Source organism: Lolium rigidum, chromosome 7 (assembly GCF_022539505.1).
Source record: "Lolium rigidum isolate FL_2022 chromosome 7, APGP_CSIRO_Lrig_0.1, whole genome shotgun sequence".
NCBI lineage: Eukaryota > Viridiplantae > Streptophyta > Magnoliopsida > Poales > Poaceae > Lolium > Lolium rigidum.
The window spans coordinates 335,347,269-335,371,567 of record NC_061514.1 but is presented as its reverse complement, the minus strand read 5'-3'; the positions used below and the strand labels follow the sequence as shown (position 1 = coordinate 335,371,567).

The following is a 24,299-nucleotide window of genomic DNA, read 5'->3' as shown; positions in this document are numbered from 1 at the left end:
TCAATGCTCCTCCCTGTTGGAATCATTTTTTAAAACTTACTTATAGAAAAAAATAACTAGCAACAGTTCGTTGCCTGTCTTTATAAATACAGGAGTGGCAACACGAACCGGTACACCATTGCACAAATATAGACAGTCTAGCTACCAAGCGCAAGTCTTGAGATGCAGAGCGGTGCGATAACCACCTTCTCCCATGGACTGGGAACACGAGGCAACAGGAGCTGTAGTCTCGTAGCCCGGCCGGCCGAACGGCGGCCATGTCTTTCTACCAGTTGGCAGCCGCGGCGCCCCGCCGCACTGCAGTGCCGGCAGGTTTCAGCAGAAAGGCAATATGAGGCTGACGATCGGTTGAACAGAAATCCTTGCGACTTCTACGCTTCTGTATGGGGAGATTTCTTCCTTCACCGCCCTGGTTCAGCAGCTTCCTCCCAGCAACAGGTGGAACAATACCATTCCTTCTTTTTTTTCAAGGAAATATGGGGAAGGCATATCTTGATATGGTAGTATTGTTCCTTGAAATATGGGGAAGGCATATCTTGATATGGGGGTACTTGAAATGTCTAGAAAGAGTAGGCATTCTATTTCTGGATACTTCTAATAATGGGTATATCCAAAGTGGGTAGGGGGTGGTGGCTTGTTTAGTTGTTTTTGTCCACATACACACACAGATAACACCTTTTAGCTCCATATGCATCGAATCGCTGATCTCCTTTTCGAGCCCCTTTGATCCACAAGATTCTAATAAACACTTAAATACTATAAGGACGATGTGCAAAAGAGAGAACTGGAAAACATAACAAGCCTTAAAAAAAACGTTGATCAACGGGGAAATGATCCCTCCCTTGGCTATACGTTGTTAGGTAGAAATGAGACTCTTTCCGTGGATGAACGCTAGGATGATAACCTGATTAAAGTTCGCCCCTCCCACGAAATTACCGCGAGATGGGGATTCGAATCCCGGTGGGCTGGCTGCGCACTCGCCTTGCCTTGCCACTGAGCTGGAACTCAGTTTTCAAAAACAACATAATAAGACTCACTTTTCTTGTCTTGTTTTTCATGCATCGGAATTGTATAAGCAGCCTTATTTCAAGTAGCTAGAACGCTCGTTTGACTTGTTGCTTTTAGCAGACTTGGATGACAGAGCGAGTAGAGGAACTGAAGAAAGAGGTGACAAAACTGATAGCAGTTTCAGCTACTTGTAGCCTGCTTGAGAGGCTGAATTTCATCTGTACATTAGAACGCCTATGTTTGGATTATCTTTTTGAAACGGAGATTGATGTTGCTTTAGTACAAATTCATAGTGCAAACATCAATGATTATGATCTTCATACGGTGTCTCTTTGGTTCTATCTGCTCCGTAAACATGGATACAATGTGTCACCAGGTAAAATCGATCATATTCCAAATAATTATTTAGTATATTATGTAATATATGGATGATTTTATTGGAACAATGTACCAAAGTAAAATGATACATTCACAGTACTAAACTGGGATAATGTAGCAATTAAATATATCGCATTATTTATTTTACATTATGTATGGTAGTTCTTGTTTGTTTTCAGTGCTCTCCTTCTAATTTTTACACATACAACACTAACAATACAACACTAACAAGTTCTATATTTAATATGACAGACGTGTTTGAGAAATTTTTAAACAACGATGGAACTTTTGTAGCAAAAACTCCAAGGGAATTGCTGAGTCTTTACAATGCCGCTCATTTTAGTACTCATGGAGAGATCATACTTGACAAAGCTATATGCTTTACAAAAAGGAGTTTAAAACTGAAACTACCATATCTGGTAGGATCATTGGCACGTGAAATACAGTGCGCACTTGAGATCCCTCTCCCTAGAAGAGTTGCAATTTATGAAGCAAAGATCTATATCTCTACATATGAGGAGGATCAAACGATGAATGAAATGGTATTGGAACTTGCAAAGTTGAACTTCAATCTGATGCAACTCCAGTATCAACAAGAGCTTGAAATTACTACACGGTAAAACAGTTATCAGCTTGTTCTATTTTGACCTACAGTACTATAATACATATGGCCCCAACTTATTGAGAGACATATTTTAGACTAAATTCAGTCTACATTCTTCAGACAAGTTTTATATTCAAAACATTCTTCATGAAAGATAATATGTTTTTGTTAAATGTACAGGTGGTGGACAGATCTACAAATTCATTCAAAACTGCCGTTTGCTCGAGATAGACTCGTGGAATGTTATTTGTGGATGTTAGGAGTATACTATGAACCATCTTGTTCACGTGGCCGGATAATTCTTACGTTTGTGATTAACATTGCAGCCATCTTGGATGATATTTATGATTCATTTGGAACTCCAGAAGAGTGTGAACTGTTTACCCAGTGGATAGAAAGGTTTGTTCTTCTCTTTTCTGCGTATTTTTATTTTTCATTTCTCCAAAATTTCAAACTTTTTGGGCCAATTGTAAAATTAAACAATAAGAGAGTGCCAAGCAATCTAAAAATAGGTAATGTTTATATGAAACTCAGAACATTATACTAAGTTGATTGTTGCAGTTCCTTCAACCCCATCGCTAATATAGATACTTAGTGGAAATCGTGTGTTTTCGTGAAGATTACTGAAGTTCATATCAAAGTTGTGCAGAAAGAAATTTTTAGAACTTAAATTAATTGAATTTCACTAATTCAAAAACTTAGTCGGCTCTTGATGCTGAAAAGATCTTAGAACCGCTCACTCCTTAGAATAAAACTTCAAGCCTGTTAGTCTTATATATCGAGCCGACGGGAACACGCGGCAATTCCACACCATCTTCCTAGGGAAGAAATGTCCTTAAGCCATTTTGTCCATCACGTCCTTTCCCATTCTAGAACCACCCAAAAAATTCAAGGAGGCCTCGTCCCATCGCCAACGACCATGCGGGTTATCGCAATGACCTTCTCGGGTGAGGCGGGGTGGAAGGGGTGGTAGTGTTGGGAAGCAAATCATGACCACCTAGTCATCCCTAAGTCTCCTTAGGTGACACTAGTCTTAGGGATAACCATTTTCTTCATATGAGTATGTGTATACATTTTATAAATTACATAATTGATACCCCAAAACTCTACTTCCTGACATACCAACATTCACCAAGAACGGTATGATTAACTGTCATGAATGATGATGGTTATAACGCATGTTGCCATGTTTCCCCAACTTGAGCATCGCGAAGATGTGGAGAGATGGGAGTTGGACGATGGTAGAATGAAGAACCAAGCCAACCTTCGGGTGAGAGTGCTTAATTTAAGCAAAGAGACGGATCTAATTGGGAGGGGGGAGTGGACGTCACATACACCCCAAGCAGTACCTTTGTTCCTTGGATGTTGTTACTTGATCGCTAATTATCACCAGTATTTATGTTTGGTGCCTAATTCTTAAAGCTAAAATAGAGGAAATAAAGAAGTGAGAGTAGCTCATTTTATTAGGAAACTAGATCTACAACCTTTTTTTTAAGTAACTAGATCTACAACATAGCACACATGTTCAAAGCCTCACGGACGTAGATTTAGGTTCTTATTATTTTGAAAATAATTGATGTAGGGCTTTCCCTACCACATTCCTTTCAAAATGAAATAAAGGAAATAGCCTAAGACCAAGGCCGCATGATAGTCCCTTCTCCACCTCGCTAGCAGCGAAATCAAAATGATTGGTCAATTCTCATACATGTAGGAAGAATAAAGCCAGAACTCAAAGATCTCGCGAAGCTCGTTTGATTAATGAACAAATTTGATCTTTGTTAGCTTTTTAATTTATGCTCAACAAGTGCTCGTTAGTAGCTCTTGAAATTTGTTACTTGGTAGCAGCCTATCTCATTTAGTTAGATCCCACCCATTAACTCCTCTCTATCCATGTTTAACCTATAGTGCTTCCAAATTCCTATTTTTCTTCAAATAATTATTATAAGAAAAAATTGAAAGAAGTATTGATCAAGGACTCGCGAGAAGCAAATTTTGGCGAGATTTCCACCAACTAACTTTAATGAGCACTCGTGAGATTTTAGCAAACCAAGCTGCTTAACTTTTGGATCTCTTAGGATAATGAGATCAAAGAATAGAGCCTTAACAAGCAAGGGTACTCTTTAGTCCATCCCAACGTTGTTGCCTCCTTCGCTCAAGATCGCGGCGGCCAATGATCACAAACTACCACAACGCACGACACTTAGTGCAAGCCGCAACACCCAATCGCATATCTCCGCCGGATGTCGGAGCTATGACCATGCAAAGCGAGGAAGACTTGTCATAGCATCAGATCGATGAGGATTTAAGAAGGTAAGATCAGCCAAAATCTGAGAGGCAAGGTATTGCGTTAATCTCACATGCGAACTGCTTTCTACATTTATTTGATGGCAAATTTTGATGATAGTTAGAGCCAACATATATTTGCTCACCAACATGTTATGTCGCCATTTAGGGTCTATTTCGTATGTTCTAAAATATAGCGCGTAAAAATTTAGTCAAAAATCAGCATCTTATATGTTAGATTAAGTTCCTAGATAAAAATATGAACATCCATGATATCAAATTAGTATCAACATACCCGCAGAAAATATTTCTTTGTAGTATATTATTCAATATATATTATAGATTTTGATATTTTATTCCATATTTATGGTCAAACCTGGTAAACTTTAACTTCTAACTATTTTATATGCTCTTATATTTTAGAACATAGATAGTACTACCTAATTGAGAGATTGGCTGCACGCAAGTTTTTTTTATGAGTATATCTCCTACTGACTGCGGCAGCGGAGACATGGTTGACATGAGTAGGCCACAAATGCGGTGTAGTTTATAGGAGCAGCCAGTGGTGGCAACGGGTTAAGACGGGCAGACGAGGCCATTGCTAATATATTGATCAGGGAGAGAGTGGCAGACGCATACCCAGCTCTAGGATTTTAGGTTTTTCTATAAAAAAAAACATGATTGCCTCCTATAGGACACTCGCGAACACTTTGATGGGTCTGCGTCCACATTTTCGGTCCACACTAATATTTTGGCATTGGCATTGGCATAGAAAGAATGTTTCGGAGATGCTTGACGTTGAGTCTACATCAAGAATACATTATGTACTACTGCAGATGACCAGCGGTGCTGAAAGTTGTTGTCATAAAAAAATATTACCATTCGTGTTGGTTACTTTTTGTTAGGAGTACTTATCGTCATGAAATTTGAGGTTTTGAGGGTAGTGAGTGAGAATTATTCATGTGTAGTTGGGATCCAAAAGCGGCACATGATCTACCAGAATGCATGGAGTATGCGATTGGAAGGATTATGGAGACCTATGAGACCATTGATAATGAGCTACCACAGAAGGACAAGTACCGTATGACCTACCTCAGAAACTTTGTAAGTGGCACTTACCATTTGTATGTCACTATGGCATGTTCATCTTTCTTGAAAGTATTACTTTAAATCATATTTCTATGTTTGATAATAAATGCATGTCTACTGAACAGTAAGCAAGCACACTTACATTCTAAGACATTTTTCGATTATTTTCAAATATGTGAATTATCTAATATATACGTGTCGTATTCCAATTTTCAGACAGTGGATCTTGTTAAAAATTACAACAAGGAGGTTAAAATGCGTGAAGAAAGTTATGTCCCAAAATCTATCGAAGAACACTTGCAGATATCAGCAAGGACTAGCGCATGCCACCTGCTTGCTTGCACTTCACTAGTCGGAATGGATGATGTAGCAACAAAGGATTCTTTTGATTGGGTCTCTACTATGCCTGAAATTGTGCAGAGGCTTTGCATAATTATCAGACTATTAGATGATATCATGACATACGAGGTAACAAGCCGTCATTAATTTTGTCAGAAAAGCGTACAAAGATATTGCATGATTTTTTTTATATCTGTATCTTACCATGTGCCTGCAGCGGGAGCAGATGACACCTCATGTTGCCTCGACAATAGACAGCTACATGAAACAATACAATGTCCCGATCCAAACAGCACGTGAGAAAATACGGGAGCTTAAGGAGGAGTCGTGGAAAGATTTCAATGCCCAGTGGTTGGAGCCTGATAACGATCAACCGAGGAAGTTGCTTAAGGTCATATTCAACCTCACGAGAACGATGGAGTTCATGTATAACAAAGACGACAACTTCACCTACTGTCGCAACCTCAAGGATACCATCCAATCGTTATTCGTGGAGACTTTTGAGATTGTCTAGTATAAAGCAGCCAACAAATGTCCTAGTGTGATTATTAGTATATCTTCCAATAAAGAACGGTATCCAATCGTGTAAACGTGTATCCGAAAGTACAACTTTGAATATACATTGGACCGTAATGGATGAAACATTTTCTCATAACTAAGTATGATGGTGTATTCTCTTACCGTGGTTTGTTTCAAATTAAAAAAAAATGTTGATATATTTTTTATCAGTTACATAAGTTGAAGTCGGACCAAAGAAACTTACCCATTGTTAGAACATGACTTTTGTCTTATCTAAGTTTAGTTAAAAATGCATGGTCAAACTTTGCAAGTCTAATATGCATGTTTTCTATCGTTTGACATGATGAGATGCACGGTGCACCCTACTCTATCAAAAATATGCACATATTTAAAACTGATTATTGTAAACAAACAACACATACAAGCCTAGGGCGTAACGGTGTCATTCATCGAGGAGTGCTCGCTCCTTTGCAGCGGTTCTTACTGAGAAATTTCCTTAGAAGAGCATACGCATGCATCCTCAGTCTGCCACCTTGCCCATTACGTGTTGCTTCTGCCACCTTATATATCCATTACGTGTTGCATTAGTTGCTTTCAAAAATAGACCATGTTTCTCTGTGTCTCAAGAGAGATAACAATCATGTTCATTGCAGGATTACAGTATTGTGTTTGTCTATTTAACATCGAACATTTTGCACGATAATAGTTCATAGTTGCCAAGTGCTTTTTTACGGTATGTAGAACTAGTGAAAGGGTATTCAAATGTTTGAAACTAAGATGTCGTCCCAAAAAAAATTATGATGTAACCTTATATATCGTCGTAGGATGATGTACATAAACCGTCAACCAAGCAAATTTATTTTTTGTTATTTTAATCTACTACCTCTGTTTCAAGGAATAAGGCGCACACGTATTCCAAGACGAACTTTGACCATAAAAGTTGAGCAACAAAATCTTGATTATATTATATATGTATATAGTATCGTTGGATTCGTATTGAAAAGCACTTTTTAATTATGCTAATTTCATACAAACAAGCTTTATCTATTTAAAGTAATTCTTGGTCAAACAAAAAGCTCGTAAAACGAGGACGCCTTAAAACTCGTAGTATTAACTAATTAGCACGTAACCAAGCAAGTCATGGCAACAATCATGAGATTGCCAAGGAAAAAATTGTCAAAACATGTGACCATATATAGGATATATATAGCTTCAAAAACCTTTTCATGACTAAGACAATAATGAAAAAGGTAGTCAATCTGATCAGCGGTTAAAGATATAATAGTTTTAAAATATTGAAAAATAAGAGAATCTTAGACGAAAACTCTGTAGTATGTCCGAGCTTCGGTGCTCCTTTTATCCAATCCCCATCAAGCCACCCATTTTTTTTTAACTGATGTCATATCTCATGGTGAAAATAATTATGCGCAAACAGCTAGACCAATACAGAGCCTAGGCACGCCAACCACCTCACTCTTATGCATCCAAGCCTAAGTAGGAAGAAAAGGTGTCAGTGTGCAGGTGCAGTGTGTACCAGGATGAAGAAAACACATCATATTTTATTGCGGCCAGCGTATCAACCACCTAGTGTATAAAGTCCAGTTCCAGTTCCAGTTCCAGAGTTTAATTGACAGATCCATTTCAGGAGTACTAAATTCGAGTATTAGAAGTTATTAATTCTCGACAAGCTCTTTTCTCAAGCACATTTTTTTGTTGCAGTGATCCTAATATAAAAGTGCTCTATAAAAGTATTTCTATGAAATTACATCTGTCAAATTGATAAAAAAAACAGTGGATGAGTCGTTTCGGCACCCGAGAGTATATGCTCCCGATTGTTTAAATGAATTTTAAATGTAGTTTCAAATGTTAAAAAATTCAAACAATAAATTGGCGCGTACATCTTGACATTATATGTTCTTATTGAGTCGTTTCGCAGAAAATTGACATTTTTTGTGTCGTCTACAATAAAGACAAAATTTGGTGCGTAAAAGAAACTTTTCCCGATACATTTCTTTGTCTTTTTTGCACATGAAAAATATCGATTTTTCATGAAACTTGGTGTGCACACATGTAATGTTCATATATATGCGTCAAATTTTGTTCAGATTTTTTGACATTTTGAAATATTTTAGCGGGTAGCACGGGGATATGCTTCCAAGTTCAAAAGTGGATTTAACAATTGAATTTTTTCCCTTGAAACACACTAATGGTTTAACATGAGTGGGTATATTTTTAATTTAAAAACACATGACCCATAACCAAATGAATCTACTTCATCCATCCCATGAAATGGGCACATCCGAATTTTAACAAATCTCAGACACATTTCACGGGACGGAGGGGATGATAAACAAATAAATAGTTGATGTATTTATAGCATTTTGGATGCATGTTTTCTTCCATGCCAGCCAACCTGCGGTATGTAATCAAGATGTGTCTCCACGGCTCCTCAAACTTTTCCTTTGTAAGCGTCTGATTCACAATCTTGTGATATTCTACCTTGGGGTCCTTGACTTTACACTGGGCATGCCATTTGCACCATGGAGGAGTTGTTCCCGTCAATATCATTCAAAATTGCAATCTCTATCGCTCGGCATTGATCTGCACACCAAAGAAATTTCAGTTAGATAAAACAAAGTTAACAAGACTCATTTTCAAGTCAAAAAAATAGACATCATTTTTGGAAGAAAGTCCATGCTTCACACCTACACTACCAGATGTACCACCCTGCGTCATTTTGACAAATTCTAAGTCCCACACGAAAGTATTTCCCAATTTGTATAAATATATATGAAATGAAAAATATTTTCAAGACGGATGCAACGATACTATATATATGTTCTCAATCCATATAGTTGTTATATTATTAGTAATCAAAGTGGTGCAACAAAGACCATGTGAAAAAAATGTGCCTTATATTTTTTTGATGGAGGGAGATTTCTTTTTGTCAGTGGTTTAATTTTGTGCATTGCTGAGTTCGTATATTCATATATTAGATAGAATTTCCTTGGTCTTTACAAATTTAACAGAGCAGCTATTTCTAAAAAATTGCTTGACACAAATCTGGGCTGAAATTCGTCTCAACTTTTTACTACACGGATCGCAATAGTCACCCCCACAAATTGGTAGCAGTAATAACTTTATTGTACTAGTACTTGATTAATAATTTAGTGTCATTTTTAACAATGCAATAATTCGATAAAAAGAGCAGGGCAATTACCCCTGTTCTTATCAAAATCCGAGTGACCATTTTAGTCGGCCCATGGAAAGTATGCGTAAATGGATAGGTTGATCCTCCTTCCTAGCGGAATTTCAGTGTAACTGGAAAGGAAGAGTAACAGCTCTTGATCGTGGGGTTCGGCTGGCTCGGTTTTGATAAGTTTTAGCTCTCCTCTTTCTATTCTGGTTTGCCTACTGGTGCTTTAACTGCATCAACAGAGTCAAGGTCGAATACGGAATGTGTACGATGTCTTCGACCACCAGGCTGACCCGTTTCCATAAGTCTGATTCCATGTTTGTATGTGTGTGACTCAAGAAAGTCTACCGAGCTTTCCCTTTTTCACGTATAGGCATATTGGGAAACACTTCTTCGGATGTAGTGAGAGTTTGAAGAAGACTAAGGAATCCCATGAAAATGTTATTTGAGTCCTACGAACCCTATGGGGGGTCTACACCAGTTGAGACTTGCATAGTTGTAGATCAGGGCTTCGCTCGGTGGGCGACTATCTCAATCAAAGGTACCTCGAGAATACTTTTCTCGAATCCTAGTAATTTAGTCAGTCAAGGAAGATGCCAGACAGAAGACTAGTTTTGGTACTGAAGAAAACTCATATATTATATAGAGTACATCACCAGGCCATCATATAATGTATTTTATTTCTTGCGGATCAAGAGGTGCCGCTGCTCCCACACACCTCCTCGCTTTTCCACCCCCTATAAGCCACGAGAACCATTTCTTTTCTTCACACATCAGAAAGCCGTCACGTCTTGTTAATCCAAATATTCGAAATCAATCAAAGGTAAGTAAGTCTCATCTCAGGTTCCATCTTTCTTTTGTGGCATTATTTTGAAATATTTCCAACCCTAGAATAAATAGAATAACCATATTCCATCTTCTCATCCCTTCACACTCGACTAGAGGGCGGGATTCATTCATCCATTGATGGTACTTTACTAAGAAGAAAAAAAACGGGTCAGAAACCCCGTCAAATCGATTCAACTTGACAGTCATAATTAAGAATGTTAAGAGATAGGCGCCCTGTGTACGTACCATCCTTAGGTCTACTACTTTCAAGTACAGGTTCATTCAAAACGAAGTTTTCCGAGGCTATCGATTTGTACCTGCTACCGAAGGAGCTTTTGCTTGTTTTGATAGTACACGGTATACTTTCTAGATAGATACACGTTAAGGACATGAAAAAGATTTTTTTTTTGGATTTGGACCTACATTAGCCACTTGTAAGAGCTGGTTTTGAATGAGGTACGATCTACGATCAAAGTACCATGAATCTGCTTATAATCCACTTGACGGCCTACTCAAAAGCTATCTGGCCAGTTCCATTTAATAGCCTACGTCATTACCATACAGCAGGCCAGATTTGCACTCATGTATTTCATGTATTTCAGTGTATCGAGAGTTTCTGAAATTCTGCATTTATTACACCCTGAATCACCCACAACCACTCATTCGCGCAGGAACGTCCGGTACCAAAGGAACCCGGGCGCTATCCGTTCGCCCTCAATCTTAGATAATATCTTCATGTAAAGAGAGCAGAGTGTGTGATGACTGTAAAATTAAGCTAACTATTGCACCCAAAAAAAGAATACATGGATGTGAGAAGGGGCGAAGAGGAAAAGCGAAAAAAAAAACATGGTGCGGCCTGCTATCCTTCAACTTTTCTGTTAACGTCTTGTCGGAGAATTCCAATTTTTGTTGAGGCTTAGTGTCGTGCGATTTAAAATGAGAAACAAAAATCCCAATTTAGAATGGCTGAGACAAATACTAGCAACGCAAATTCTTATCTCCATGTTAATACGAAGATAAATGCCAATTATATCCAACCTATATGCGCTGACATGATATCAAGAGCTAAGCTAATCTCGACGTGGACGACGCACATAGCCTAGTTATTAGAAGGTAATTAAGAAACAGCCAATGAAACGACTCTAACAAACTTTAGCATCAGCCACTACGATGTAAACCCAATAACAATGTATTATCCAAAGATTGAGATGTCTAAGCCACTCAATCGGTTTTGATAATATTCTATCAACATAAAAATAAATTGATTTCTATACATTGGATTGTGTATTGACTTGTGGTTGTCATGTCTTGATTCGTGGTTGTCATGAATTGAAGCGACTATCATGTAAACTTTATACTGGATTGTATCATAATTCGTGATAGTGATGAGTTAACCTATGTTGTAACGTTATTCACGAGGCTGTAATTGAAATGTCACAGCTGAACTCGAGCTTTTACTACTTCTTTCGATCTATATTAATTGTTACCAATATAGATATATCTAGATATATTTTAGTTCTAGATATATCTATATTAACGATAAGTAATATTAGTTCTAGATACAATGGATACATCTATATTAACAATATTAGTTCGGGAGTGGTGTTTTGGCTCCTGAAATCATATGATCCCTTTATTTTAAAATGTATTTTAGATACATTTTGAAACGTTAAAGAATTGAAACAAAAACTTCATACGTATATCTTCACGTGCTACACACCCATAAAGTTGTTTCATGAAAATATAACTTATTTTGTAGCGTGTGTAAAAAAGATAAAATAGAACATAAAAATTATCATTTTTATTGAAACTTGACGAACACACATAATTATGGAGATGTACATGTAGAATTTTTTTAAGTAATATTAGTTCTCGATACATTATGAATCGATGGAGTACTTGTATTTGCTTCAGATGTGTACTTCACAGTTCTGATATTTGATGACACCAGATAACTAAGAAGTAATCTTCAATTTGGTCAATTTTCAGTAGACTAAGAGCATCTCCAACAGAGACTGTAAACTGGGCGTGCGCTAAAAAAACTGTCAATATACAGCCGTCCTCCAGCAGACGCTGCAAAGTAGGTCACGCTGTAAATATTTTAGTGCGCTCGGTAGTTTGCGCTATCCAAAGCTGTATATTTGATGCTTCGACTAGTGCGCGCTGAATCTGGCTTCTTCACCGCGGGAAGAAAACCGCTCTGAAATATTTTGGCTTCTCCGCGCTGCGACGAGGAGATCCGCCGGCCGTCCCTCCGCCATGGCCGCACGCGCCCTACCTCCTTCTCCCGACGCGCCGTGACCACCCGCGCCCGAGCTCCGCCTCGCCCGATGCACCATGGACGCCAGCGTCTGAGTTCCCTTCCACCCGCCGCGCCCGACCTCCCCCATCTCCCGCCGCGCCACGGGCTGCAGCTGTTCTTCACGCGGGGGACACGACAGGCTGCAACTGGGCATGCACCTGCCGCCATGGGAGCCCTCGAGGAGGCGCACCTCGCCGCCGTCGCCGCGTGCGGGTGCGATGACGAGGAGGAGAACGAGGAGGATCTCCTGGAGCTTGTTGGCGGCGGCGGCGAGGCCCAGGGAGACGCCATGGAGGCGGCGGTGCGCTGCTCGTGGGGCTCGGTGAGGACGACCGCAGGGAGGGGCTGCGCAGGACGCCAAGAGGACGACCGCAGGGAGGGGCTGCGCAGGACGCCAAGCGCGCGCTGTCGTGGGGCTCGGTGAGGACGACCGCAGGGAGGGGCTGCGCAGGACGCCAAGCGCGCGCTGCTCGTGGGGCTCGGTGAGGACGACCGCATGGAGGGGCTGCCGCAGGACGCCCAAGCGCGTCGCCAAGGCCTTCCGCGACGGCACCCAAGCCCCTGGATCCGTTCGTGATTCCAAACATGGTTGGTTAATTTGAGTAAATAGCTTTTTTTGGCTCTCGGGAATGAAATTTAATAGCTGTGTGGCGGCATGGAAGAAAGGATGGATGGGGAAGAAAAGAATAGATGCAAAGAGGAGATCACTGATTAATTTAGTTGATTTTTTTGGATTTATTTGTGGTATGTTTGATCTTGTTGTTGTATGTATGTTAAAAAACTTGTTTGTCGAGCTCTATTTTACAGCCTCTACTGAAGGGGCGCGTTTTTATCTTCTTAGTTGCGCTGTAAAATATAGCCTCCGGTTAAGCTCACGTCAGCGCCGCGCGCAGTATCTGGATCTGGATTGAGCGCGCGGCAAACAATTTTTACGGCGCTAAATTTAGACCCTTGCAGATGCTCTAAAAGCATTGTTGCCGGTAGACGCACGGTCCTACCGGGACCTAGCCAGGCAACCAACCACGCAGTCTCTCTCTGTAGCTGTTTTTTCCTGCCAGGCGAAACCAAGCACTGACCACCAAAATGAAGGCACAAATTGGAGAGAACACCCACATGGAAATGCAAACTCGCTACAGAAAACAACTATACAACACCTTACTACGACACTAGCTAATTAAGCTGCCCGTTGACAACACGTGCCTCTCTGTCTTGGCTAACAACTGAAAATTAATTAGTACTACGGCAAACATTTTTCCCCTACCAGGCGTAGCCAAACGCAGACTAACCACCGATAATGAGGGTACAAATTAGAGAACACACAAGATGGAGAACAAAAGGCTCGCTACAGAAAACTACAAGAGATGGGAGTACTTGATTACAACACTAAGCTACGTGCTTCTTTTGGCTTGCAGCTACTCGGCTCCGTCCATCCGGAGCGGCGGGTTGTGGCGGTCGCGGGGAAGCCTGAGGCGGCCGAGCGCGCCGGCGGGGACGAGCTCGAGGTTCTCGCAGTTGCAGATCTCGATCATGAAGCCGTCGGGGTCCTTGAAGAAGAGCTGGTCGATGGGTGAGCCCTCCTCCTCGTTGATGGTCCTCTTCATGTACCTGATCCCCATCTCCTTGAGCCTCTTCTCCAAGGCGCCCATGTCCTCACACTATACACGCAGAAAGGAAGCCAATCTTACTAGTAGTAGTACGTACTATTGACTCACCAGCTGAATCTCAGCAAACGGGATCTCCTCAGCAAACATACTTACCTGGAACGAGATGTGGTTGTCCATGGGGTCGAGCTCGCCGGGGTTGACGTCGGCGGCTCGCGGAGCGTCGTCTCGCTGGACCAGGTGGATCCCAACACCGTAGTTGAAGAGCCTGAACACGGTGCAAGTATTTCTTCAGCTAGCGCACGTCACGGTGCTTATGCGGTTAATCGGTGGCGTGGATCGGACGTACCAGGCGCCGGAGAAGTCGAGCGCGGGAGGGCGGTGGACGAGGACGAAGCCGAGGGCCTTGACGTAGAACCGCACGGAGGCGTCGACGGACTTGCAGAGGCGGGAGATGTGGTTCAGCGCCATCAGCGGCATCGGCGGCACGTCCTCGTACAGCTTCTCGATCGCCGCCGGGTCGACGACCCCGCCGCCGCCGCCGCCGTTCGCGTCGCCCTTACACTCTTCTCCCATCTCGCCGGCGTACGTATTCTATGAACGATCGTCCGAAGCACACAGGGTGCGCCGCCTTTTAATCCGAGCTTCGGGGGCGCTCCGGTCGGTCGTGCATGACTGCATGGCGTGTATACGCGTCGCGTCGATGGGCGACCACGTATGTCCGTATGGTTTTGCGCGCGGCACGACTGCGGATCGACGGATGTGTCAACCGAGAGGCTCGCCACGGCAACCTCGGGACTGGTTTGATCCATCGCTGTCAGGTCGGCACTGGATTCCCATGTCCTTGGACCATCGGACCATGTGATGAGCAGTTAGCCAATGAAAGCGCCGTTTGGTAACTTGGTCAATGGTAGCTTTTAGCCCGTTCGAAATGAGCTTAGGCGATATGTTTTGTTGCTTCTGGAGAGTGTTTCTTTGGTTAAGTGGAGATTTCGGCCTAAACTGTTTGCTTGCACGGTTTGTAGCCTATGGAGCATTCCAAAAGAAAGCAGCAGTTGTTTGGTTGCCCGTCAATTTTCGAGCGTGAACCTCTCTTCTCATGTGTGGTGAGGTTACCAAACAAAATGAATGTCAAAAAATGAACATTTGAATTCAGACATGCTGGTTAATTAGTAAGTGTTAAGAATGACATGATCGACACACAATAAGTTCATATACATGACTGATACAGAACTAGTTCATGCACAACTAACATTACCGTAGCTGACCACCATCATTGTTCCTCTCCCACGACCCTCCTAGTGGCATCTCCATGGTCTAGACACCTCGTCATCAACGTCCTTAAATCATTCGTCGCCACTCACAACCCAATCAAGTGCAACCATGAGGGCAACATCGATGGCGACGACAGCGGTGGTGACACCATTGGTGGGATTGGAGGCACTCTCTTGTTCACCCATGCGACCACGGTTGTAGTAGAGGGAACGTCATGGTGGCGGGTGCCGCCAGCACAAGCCAAGATATGAAATGCTCGCCGTGATTTAGCCCTATATTTAGGCCCGCAACAGCTTCAACGGCACCCCCAACGGCTTTCTATACTCACCCAGCTGCCGCGGCCCGACCGATCGATGTGCCGCGTCGGAATCTCGATGTTCGCATCAACAACAACAATTGCACCACACGAACACAACAATTGGAGACTCCCAATTAATCTCCACAAAAGGCCTCAAGATTGGGGCTTCAAAAAAAAACAATTGGAAGCTCCCAAGTAATCACCACTAAGGTCTCCAAGCCATAAAGCCGTCTAGAGTTCCAATAACCCAAGAGGAACAAGCTCCGGGTAGAAGCACCCAAGAGTAATTATCTACGAACTTTCACCAACCAAATCTCCGTATAGTTATAAATCGATGCACCATATACATGGCAAGAACATAAGTGCTCAAGTCCTTCGCTCCTAAATTCCACCAAAGCTACGAAAACTATTAGAAAAGTAAAACATAAATAAAACAAGAGGAGAACACCAAATTTCTCCAAGATCTAGAGCCAATAGGTTCTCCTCACTTAGAGAACACATTGATTGGTAGAAATGTAGATCTAGATATCCTCTTTATTTTCCATCAAAAAGAGGCAAGATTGATTGTAGGGATAGAGAGAAATGGCAAGTTCATCAAGGTTAATGATGGGTGCAAAAAGCAACGTTGTATTTTACCAAGTTGGCGTGCATCTATTTTATTCGTTTCAGGTAATCTAGGAAATAAAGAGGAGGTTGTGCAAATAATGCAAAAGAGGACCAAGTATGGGCGAAATAATGATAATTTAAGGCAATAAAGACCTTCCAACAAAGAGCCAAACCGAGCCAAGGAAAAAATTCGCAAAGACCTGATTCCAGATGTTTTAACTACTAGTGGTACAGTTAGGCCCTCTCGTACCTCCTGACCGTACCATCCGTCATCAGCACCGCCTCGTCAAAAATATATTCACCCCGTGAAGTAGCATCTGAGAAGCGAGACACAAAGCCACTAGAAAACCACGAAACCTGACCTCCAGGAGAGATCCAGAGGGGAAACTCCATAAACACCGCTTTTGGGATCATTGGAGGCCAAGGCATCTCTCTTCATCACCATCATCATCATCTCCATCGTCGTCATCACCACCATCATCATTGGGCATCTTGTTGTAATCCTTAACCTTGAGTTGGATTCGTACTTGTATCTATTCGATCTAAAATTTTGCATTCATAGATTCATGATGATGTTATTTTCCTCCATGTGTGAGTAGATCCATTTGCTCTTGGGGAGATGGAGAAACCCTAGCCAAGTTATATATGAAATGAAATAAAGTTTGTTGATTGACTAATAGTTATGAAGTTTGCTGGTTCTTATCAATGATCTAGTGTGTTGTCGACCACATAATATTTCCCTACGGGACTTTGGTAAGAATCATCATTGCATGTGGTTGGTGGTACATGGGCGTACATGTGACAATAATCTGCCAGCTATGTCAACCGCGTGTATAAGATGATAACAAGGACCAGTGCCTATTTGTTGTGAAATAAAACATGTGATAAATTGTATGGGAGGGATGCCTCCCAGAAGGTGTCTGTTGGGGAAGAGGTGTCCCCCAACACACCCCTCCATGGCTATATATAAGTGGGTGATGTCTACGGGTGCTTCTATTCTTGTAGACAGTGTTGGGCCTCCAAGAGCAGAGGTTTGTAGAATATCAGCAAGTTTCCCTTAAGTGGATCACCCAAGGTTTATCGAACTCAGGGAGGAAGAGGTCAAAGATATCCCTCTCATGCAACCCTGCAACCACAAAGCAAGAAGTCTCTTGTGTCCCCAACACACCTAATAGGTGCACTAGTTCGACGAAGAGATAGTGAAATACAGGTGGTATGAATATATATGAGCAAGTAGTAACGGCGCCGGAAAAGTGCTTGCCGGCGTGTGGTTGATGGTGGTAATATTGCAGGAAGTACGGATGCGAAGAAACAAGAAACAAGCAGCGGTAGCGTATTTAGGAACAAGGCCTAGGGATCATACTTTCACTAGTGGACACTCTCAACATTGATCACATAACGTAATAAATAGATAGATGCTAGACTCTACACTCTCTTGTTGGATGATGAACACCACTAATCGTGTAGGATTACACGAACCCTCAATGCCGGAGTTAACAAGCTCCACAATATTCGATGTTCATGTTTAAATAACCTTAGAGTGCATAACAGATCAACATAACCAAACCAAGTACTAACATAGCATGCACACTCGTCACCTTCACGCTACGAAAGGAGGCATAGATCACATCAATACCATCATAGCAATAGTTAACTTCATAATCTACAAGAGATCACAATCATAGCCTACTGATACGTCTCCGACGTATCGATAATTTCTTATGTTCCATGCCATATTATTGATGATACCTACATGTTTTATGCACACTTTATGTCATATTCGTGCATTTTCCGGAACTAACCTATTAACAAGATGCCGAAGAGCCAGTTGTCTGTTTTCAGCTGTTTTTGGTTTCGTAAATCCTAGTAACGAAATATTCTCGGAATTGGACGAAATCAAAACCCGTGGTCCTATTTTGCCACGAAGCTTCCAGAAGACCGGAGAGGAGTCGAAGTGGGGCCACGAGGGGCCGCCACCATAGGGCGGCGCGGCCCAGGCCTTGGCCGCGCCGACCTGTGGTGTGGGGCCCTCGTGTGGCCCCCCACGTTGCCCTTCCGCCTACTTAAAGCCTCCGTCGCGAAACCCCTGAGGCGAAGAACCACGATACGGAAAACCTTCCAGAGACGCCGCCGCCGCCAATCCCATCTCGGGGGATTCTGGAGATCTCCTCCGGCACCCCGCCGGAGAGGGGATTCATCTCCCGGAGGACTCTTCACCGCCATGGTCGCCTCCGGAGTGATGAGTGAGTAGTTCACCCCCGGACTATGGGTCCATAGCAAGTAGCTAGATGGTTGTCTTCTCCTCATTGTGCTTCATTGTTGGATCTTGTGAGCTGCCTAACATGATCAAGATCATCTATCTCGTAATGCTATATGTTGTGTTTGTCGGGATCCGATGGATAGAGAATACCATGTTATGTTAATTATCAAGTTATTACCTATGTGTTGTTTATGATCTTGCATGCTCTCCGTTATTAGTAGAGGCTCGGCCAAGTTTTTGCTCTTAACTCCAAGAGGGAGTATTTATGCTCGATAGTGGGTTCATGCCCGCATTGATACCCGGGACGATGACGTAAAGTTCTAAGGTTGTGTTGTGCTGTTGCCACTAGGGATAAAACATTGATGCTATGTCTAAGGATGTAGTTGTTGATTACATTACGCACCATACTTAATGCAATTGTCTCGTTGCTTTGCAACTTAATACCGGAAGGGGTTCGGATGATAACTCCGAAGGTGGACTTTTAGGCATAGATGCAGCTTGGATGGCGGTCTATGTACTTTGTCGTAATGCCCAATTAAATCTCACTATACTTATCATGACATGTATGTGCATTGTTATGCCCTCTCTATTTGTCAATTGCCCGACCGTAATTTGTTCACCCAACATGCTTTTATCTTATGGGAGAGACACCTCTAGTGAATCTGTGGACCCCGGTCCATTCTTTAATACCGAATACAAATCTGTCGCAATACTTGTTCTTTACTCGTTTTCTCTCGCAAACAATCATCTTCCACACAATACGGTTAATCCTTTGTTACAGCAAGCCGGTGAGATTGACAACCTCACTCGTTTCGTTGGGGCAAAGTACTTTGGTTGTGTTGTGCAGGTTCCACGTTGGCGCCGAATCTCCGGTGTTGCGCCGCACTACATCCCGCCGCCATCAACCTTCAACGTGCTTCTTGGCTCCTCCTGGTTCGATAAACCTTGGTTTCTTTCTGAGGGAAAACTTGCTGTTGTGCGCATCATACCTTCCTCTTGGGGTTCCCAACGAACGTGTGAATTACACGCCATCACCTACGCCAAGTACTACACGATGCACACACTATCACCATTACACCGTGCAGGAGGAATAAACTACTTTAATAACATCACTAGAGTAGCACACAGCTAAATTGTGATACAAAACACATTGCAATCATAAAGGGATATAAATAAGCACTTCACTATGCCATTCATAACAGTGAATAAGTATTCTGTGAAATATAGCCTAAGAGACCCACACGGTGCACACACCGTCACCTTTACACACGTGGGACAAGGAGTCTCCGGAGATCACATAAGTAAAACCCACTTGACTAGCATAATGACATCTAGATTACAAGCATCATCATATGAATCTCAATCATGTAAGGCAGCTCATGAGATTATTGTATTGAAGTACATAGGAGAGAGATGAACCACATAGCTACCGGTACAGCCCTTAGCCTCGATGGAGAACTACTCCCTCCTCATGGGAGACAAGCAGCGTTGATGAAGATGGCGGTGGTGTCGATGGAGGAGCCTTCCGGGGCACTTCCCCGTCCCGGCGGCGTGCCGAACGAGACTCCTCGTCCCCCGCATCTTGGCTTCGCGATGGCGGCGGCTCTGGAAGGTTTTCTCTGGTTTCGTCGAACTTCATAGGGTTTTCGCGACGGAGACCTTAAGTAGGCGGAAGGGCAGCCTCGGAGGGGGCCTGGTGGGCCCACACACTAGGGAGCGCGGCCCCCCCCTCTGGCCGCGCCAGGGTGGCGTGTGGGGCCCCCAGGGCTTCCCTCTGGCGGCTCTCGGGTGTTCTGGAAGCTTCGTCCAATTATAAGACTCTGGGCGTTGATTTCGTCCAATTCCGAGAATATTTCCTTACTAGGATTTCGAAACCAAAAACAGCAGAAAACGAGAACCGGCACTTCGGCATCTCGTCAATAGGTTAGTTCCGGAAAACGCATAAATATGACATAAAGTATGCATAAAACATGTAGATATCATCAATAATGTGGCATGGAACATAAGAAATTATCGATACGTCGGAGACGTATCGCATCCCCAAGCTTAGTTCTCGCTCGTCCCGAGCAGTAAACGATAACAAAGATAATTTCGGAGTGACATGCCATCATAACCTTGATCATACTATTGTAAACACATGTAATGAATGCAGCGATCAAAACAATGGTAATGACATGAGTAAACAACTCGAATCATAAAGCAAAGACTTTTCATGAATAGTACTTCAAGACAAGCATCAATAAGTCTTGCATAAGAGTTAACTCATAAAGCAACAAATCAAAGTAAAGGTATTGAAGCAACACAAAGGAAGATTAAGTTTCAGCGTTGCTTTCAACTTATAACATGTATATCTCATGGATATTGTCAATGTAAAGTAATATAACAAGTGCAATATGCAAGTATGTAGGAATCAATGCACAGTTCACACAAGTGTTTGCTTCTTGAGGTGGAGAGAAATAGGTGAACTGACTCAACATAAAAGTAAAAGGAAGGCCCTTCGCAGAGGGAAGCATTGATTGCTATATTTGTGCTAGAGCTTTGGTTTTGAAAACATATAGAGAGCATAAAAGTAAAATTTTGAGAGGTGTTTGTTGTTGTCAACGAATGGTAGTGGACACTCTAACCCCTTGCCGCACAAACCTTCAAAGAGCGGCTCCCATGAATTATTTTTATTTTTGGGTGGCACTCCTTCCAACCTTTCTTTCACAAACCATGGCTAATCGAATCCTCGGGTGCCTGCCAACAATCTCATACCATGAAGGAGTGCCTTTTTATTTTAGTTTTATTATGATGACACTCTGATGGCGTGTAACTCACACGTTCGTTGGGAACCCCAAGAGGAAGGTATGATGCGCACAGCAGCAAGTTTTCCCTCAGAAAGAAACCAAGGTTTATCGAACCAGGAGGAGCCAAGAAGCACGTTGAAGGTTGATGGCGGCGGGATGTAGTGCGGCGCAACACCGGAGATTCCGGCGCCAACGTGGAACCCGCACAACACAACCAAAGTACTTTGCCCCAACGAAACAGTTGAGGTTGTCAATCTCACCAGCTTGCTGTAACAAAGGATTAACCGTATTGTGTGGAAGATGATTGTTTGCGGAGAAAACAGTAAAAACAAGTATTGCAACAGATTTGTATTTCGAGATTAAAAGAATGGACCGGGGTCCACAGCTCACTAGAGGTGTCTCTCCCGTAAGATAAAAGCATGTTGGGTGAACAAATTACGATCGGGCAATTGACAAATAGAGAGGGCATAACAATGCACATACATGTCATGATAAGTACGAGTGAGATTTAATTGGGCATTACGACAAAGTACATAGACCGCCATCCAACCGCATCTATGCCTAAAAAGTCCACCTTCAGGTTATCGTCCGAACCCCTTCCAGTATTAAGTTGCAAAGCAACGGACAATTGCATTAAGTATGGTGCGTAATGTAATCAACAACTACATCCTCGGACATAGCGCCAATGTTTTATCCCTAGTGGCAACAAGACAACACAACCTTAGAACTTTCTCATCACCGTCCTGGTGTCAATGCGGCATGAACCCACTATCGAGCATAAATACTCCCTCTTGGAGTTAAGAGCAAAAACTTGGCCAGCGCCTCTACTAGTAACGGAGAGCATGCAAGATCATAAACAACACATATGTAATAACTTGATAATTAACATAACATGGTATTCTCTATCCATCGGATCCCGACAAACACAACATAGAGTATTACGTATAGATGATCTTGATCATGTTAGGCAGCTCACAAGATCCAACAATGAAGCACAATGAGGAGAAGACAACCATCTAGCTACCGCTATGGACCCATAGTCCAGGGGTGAACTACTCACTCATCACTCCGGAGGCGACCATGGCGGTGTAGAGTCCTCCGGGAGATGAATCCCCTCTCCGGCAGGTGCCGGAGGAGATCTCCGTAATCCCCCGAGATGGGATTGGCGGCGGCGGCGTCTCCGGAAGCTTCTCCGTATCGTGGTTTTTTCGCCTCGTGGGTTTCGCGACGGAGGCTTTAAGTAGGCGGAAGGGCAGAGTCGGGGCTCGACGAGGGGCCCACACCACGAGGCGGCGCGGCCCCCCTTGGCCGCGCCGCCATGTGGTTTGGCCACCTCGTGGCCCCACTTCGTATGCTCTTCGGTCTTCCGGAAGGTTCGTGGCGAAATAGGCCCCCGGGTCTTCGTTTCGTCCAATTCCGAGAATATTTCGTTACTAGGATTTCTGAAACCAAAAACAGCAAAAACAAAGAATCGGCACTTCGGCATCTTGTTAATAGGTTAGTTCCGTAAAATGCACGAATATGACATAAAGTGTGCATAAAACATGTAGGTATCATCAATAATATGGCATAGAACATAAGAAATTATCGATACGTCGGAGACGTATCAAGCATCCCCAAGCTTAGTTCCGCTCGTCCCGAGCAGGTAAAATGATAACAAAGATAATTTCGAAGTGATATGCCATCATAACCTTGATCATACTATTTGTAAACATATGTAGTGGATGCAGCGATCAAAACAATGGTAATGACATGAGTAAACAACTGAATCATAAAGCAAAGACTTTTCATGAATAGTACTTCAAGACAAGTATTAATAAGTCTTGCATAAGAGTTAACTCATAAAGCAATAAATCAAAGAAAAAGCATTGAAGCAACACAAAGGAAGATTAAGTTTCAGCGGTTGCTTTCAACTTATAACATGTATATCTCATGGATAATTGTCAACATAGAGTAATATAACAAGTGCAATATGCAATTATGTAGGAATCAATGCACAGTTCACACAAGTGTTTGCTTCTTGGGGTGGAGAGAGATAGGTGAACTGACTCAACATAAAAGTAAAAGAATGGTCCTTCAAAGAGGAAAGCATTGATTGCTATATTTGTGCTAGAGCTTTTATTTTGAAAACATGAAACAATTTTGTCAACGGTAGTAATAAAGCATATGAGTTATGAAAGTTATATCTTACAAGTTGCAAGCCTCATGCATAGTATACTAATAGTGCCCGCACCTTGTCCTAATTAGCTTGGACTACCGGATCTTTGCAATGCACATGTTTTAACCAAGTGTCACAATGGGGTACCTCCATGCCGCCTGTACAAAGGTCTAAGGAGAAAGCTCGTATTTTGGATTTCTCGCTTTTGATTATTCTCAACTTAGACATCCATACCGGGACAACATGGACAACAGATAATGGACTCCTCTTTAATGCATAAGCATGTGGCAACAATTATTATTCTCATATGAGATTGAGGATATGTGTCCAAAACTCGAAACTTCCACCATGAATCATGGCTTTAGTTAGCGGCCCAATGTTCTTCTCTAACAATATGCATGCTCCAACCATTAAGGTGGTAGATCTCTCTTACTTCGTACAAGACGGACATGCATAGCAACTCACATGATATTCAACAAAGAATAGTTGATGGCGTCCCTGCGAGACATGGTTATCGCACAACAAGCAACTTAATAAGAGATAAAGTGCATAAGTACATATTCAATACCACAATAGTTTTTAAGCTATTTGTCCCATGAGCTATATATTGCAAAGGTGAATGATGGAATTTTAAAGGTAGCACTCAAGCAATTTACTTTGGAATGGCGGATAAATACCATGTAGTAGGTAGGTATGGTGGACACAAATGGCATAGTGGTTGGCTCAAGGATTTTGGATGCATGAGAAGTATTCCCTCTCGATACAAGGT

The 24,299-nt window shown here is 42.4% G+C and overlaps 2 protein-coding genes across 2 annotated transcripts; one reads left to right on the top strand and one right to left on the bottom strand.

Annotated features, from left to right (window-relative positions):
* Positions 1-162: 162 nt before the first annotated feature.
* Positions 163-6,215, top strand: LOC124673476 (alpha-terpineol synthase, chloroplastic-like). The gene is made up of 7 exons (XM_047209553.1): positions 163-438; positions 1,126-1,384; positions 1,639-2,002; positions 2,171-2,389; positions 5,242-5,377; positions 5,579-5,830; positions 5,919-6,215. Exons 1-7 carry the CDS (start codon positions 163-165, stop codon positions 6,213-6,215), a joined length of 1,803 nt encoding a protein of 600 aa, XP_047065509.1.
* A 7,743-nt stretch (positions 6,216-13,958) lies between these two features.
* Positions 13,959-14,723, bottom strand: LOC124673475 (glyoxylase I 4-like). The gene is made up of 3 exons (XM_047209552.1): positions 14,497-14,723; positions 14,304-14,415; positions 13,959-14,201 (listed from the first exon to the last, which is right to left on the bottom strand). Exons 1-3 carry the CDS (start codon positions 14,721-14,723, stop codon positions 13,959-13,961), a joined length of 582 nt encoding a protein of 193 aa, XP_047065508.1.
* Between the last annotated feature and the right edge of the window lie 9,576 nt (positions 14,724-24,299).

Bases quoted from the DNA above. Each gene is read 5' to 3' on its own strand.
- LOC124673476 (XM_047209553.1), top strand. From the start codon at position 163: ATGCAGAGCGGTGCGATAACCACCTTCTCCCATGGACTGGGAACACGA. The intron at 2,390-5,241 runs GTTTGTTCTTCT...ATTCATGTGTAG, and splicing joins TTTACCCAGTGGATAGAAAG to TTGGGATCCAAAAGCGGCAC. The intron at 5,378-5,578 runs GTAAGTGGCACT...TCCAATTTTCAG, and splicing joins TGACCTACCTCAGAAACTTT to ACAGTGGATCTTGTTAAAAA.
- LOC124673475 (XM_047209552.1), bottom strand. From the start codon at position 14,723: ATGGGAGAAGAGTGTAAGGGCGACGCGAACGGCGGCGGCGGCGGCGGG. The intron at 14,416-14,496 runs GTACGTCCGATC...CACCGTGTTCAG, and splicing joins CTCGACTTCTCCGGCGCCTG to GCTCTTCAACTACGGTGTTG. The intron at 14,202-14,303 runs GTAAGTATGTTT...CTGCGTGTATAG, and splicing joins ACAACCACATCTCGTTCCAG to TGTGAGGACATGGGCGCCTT.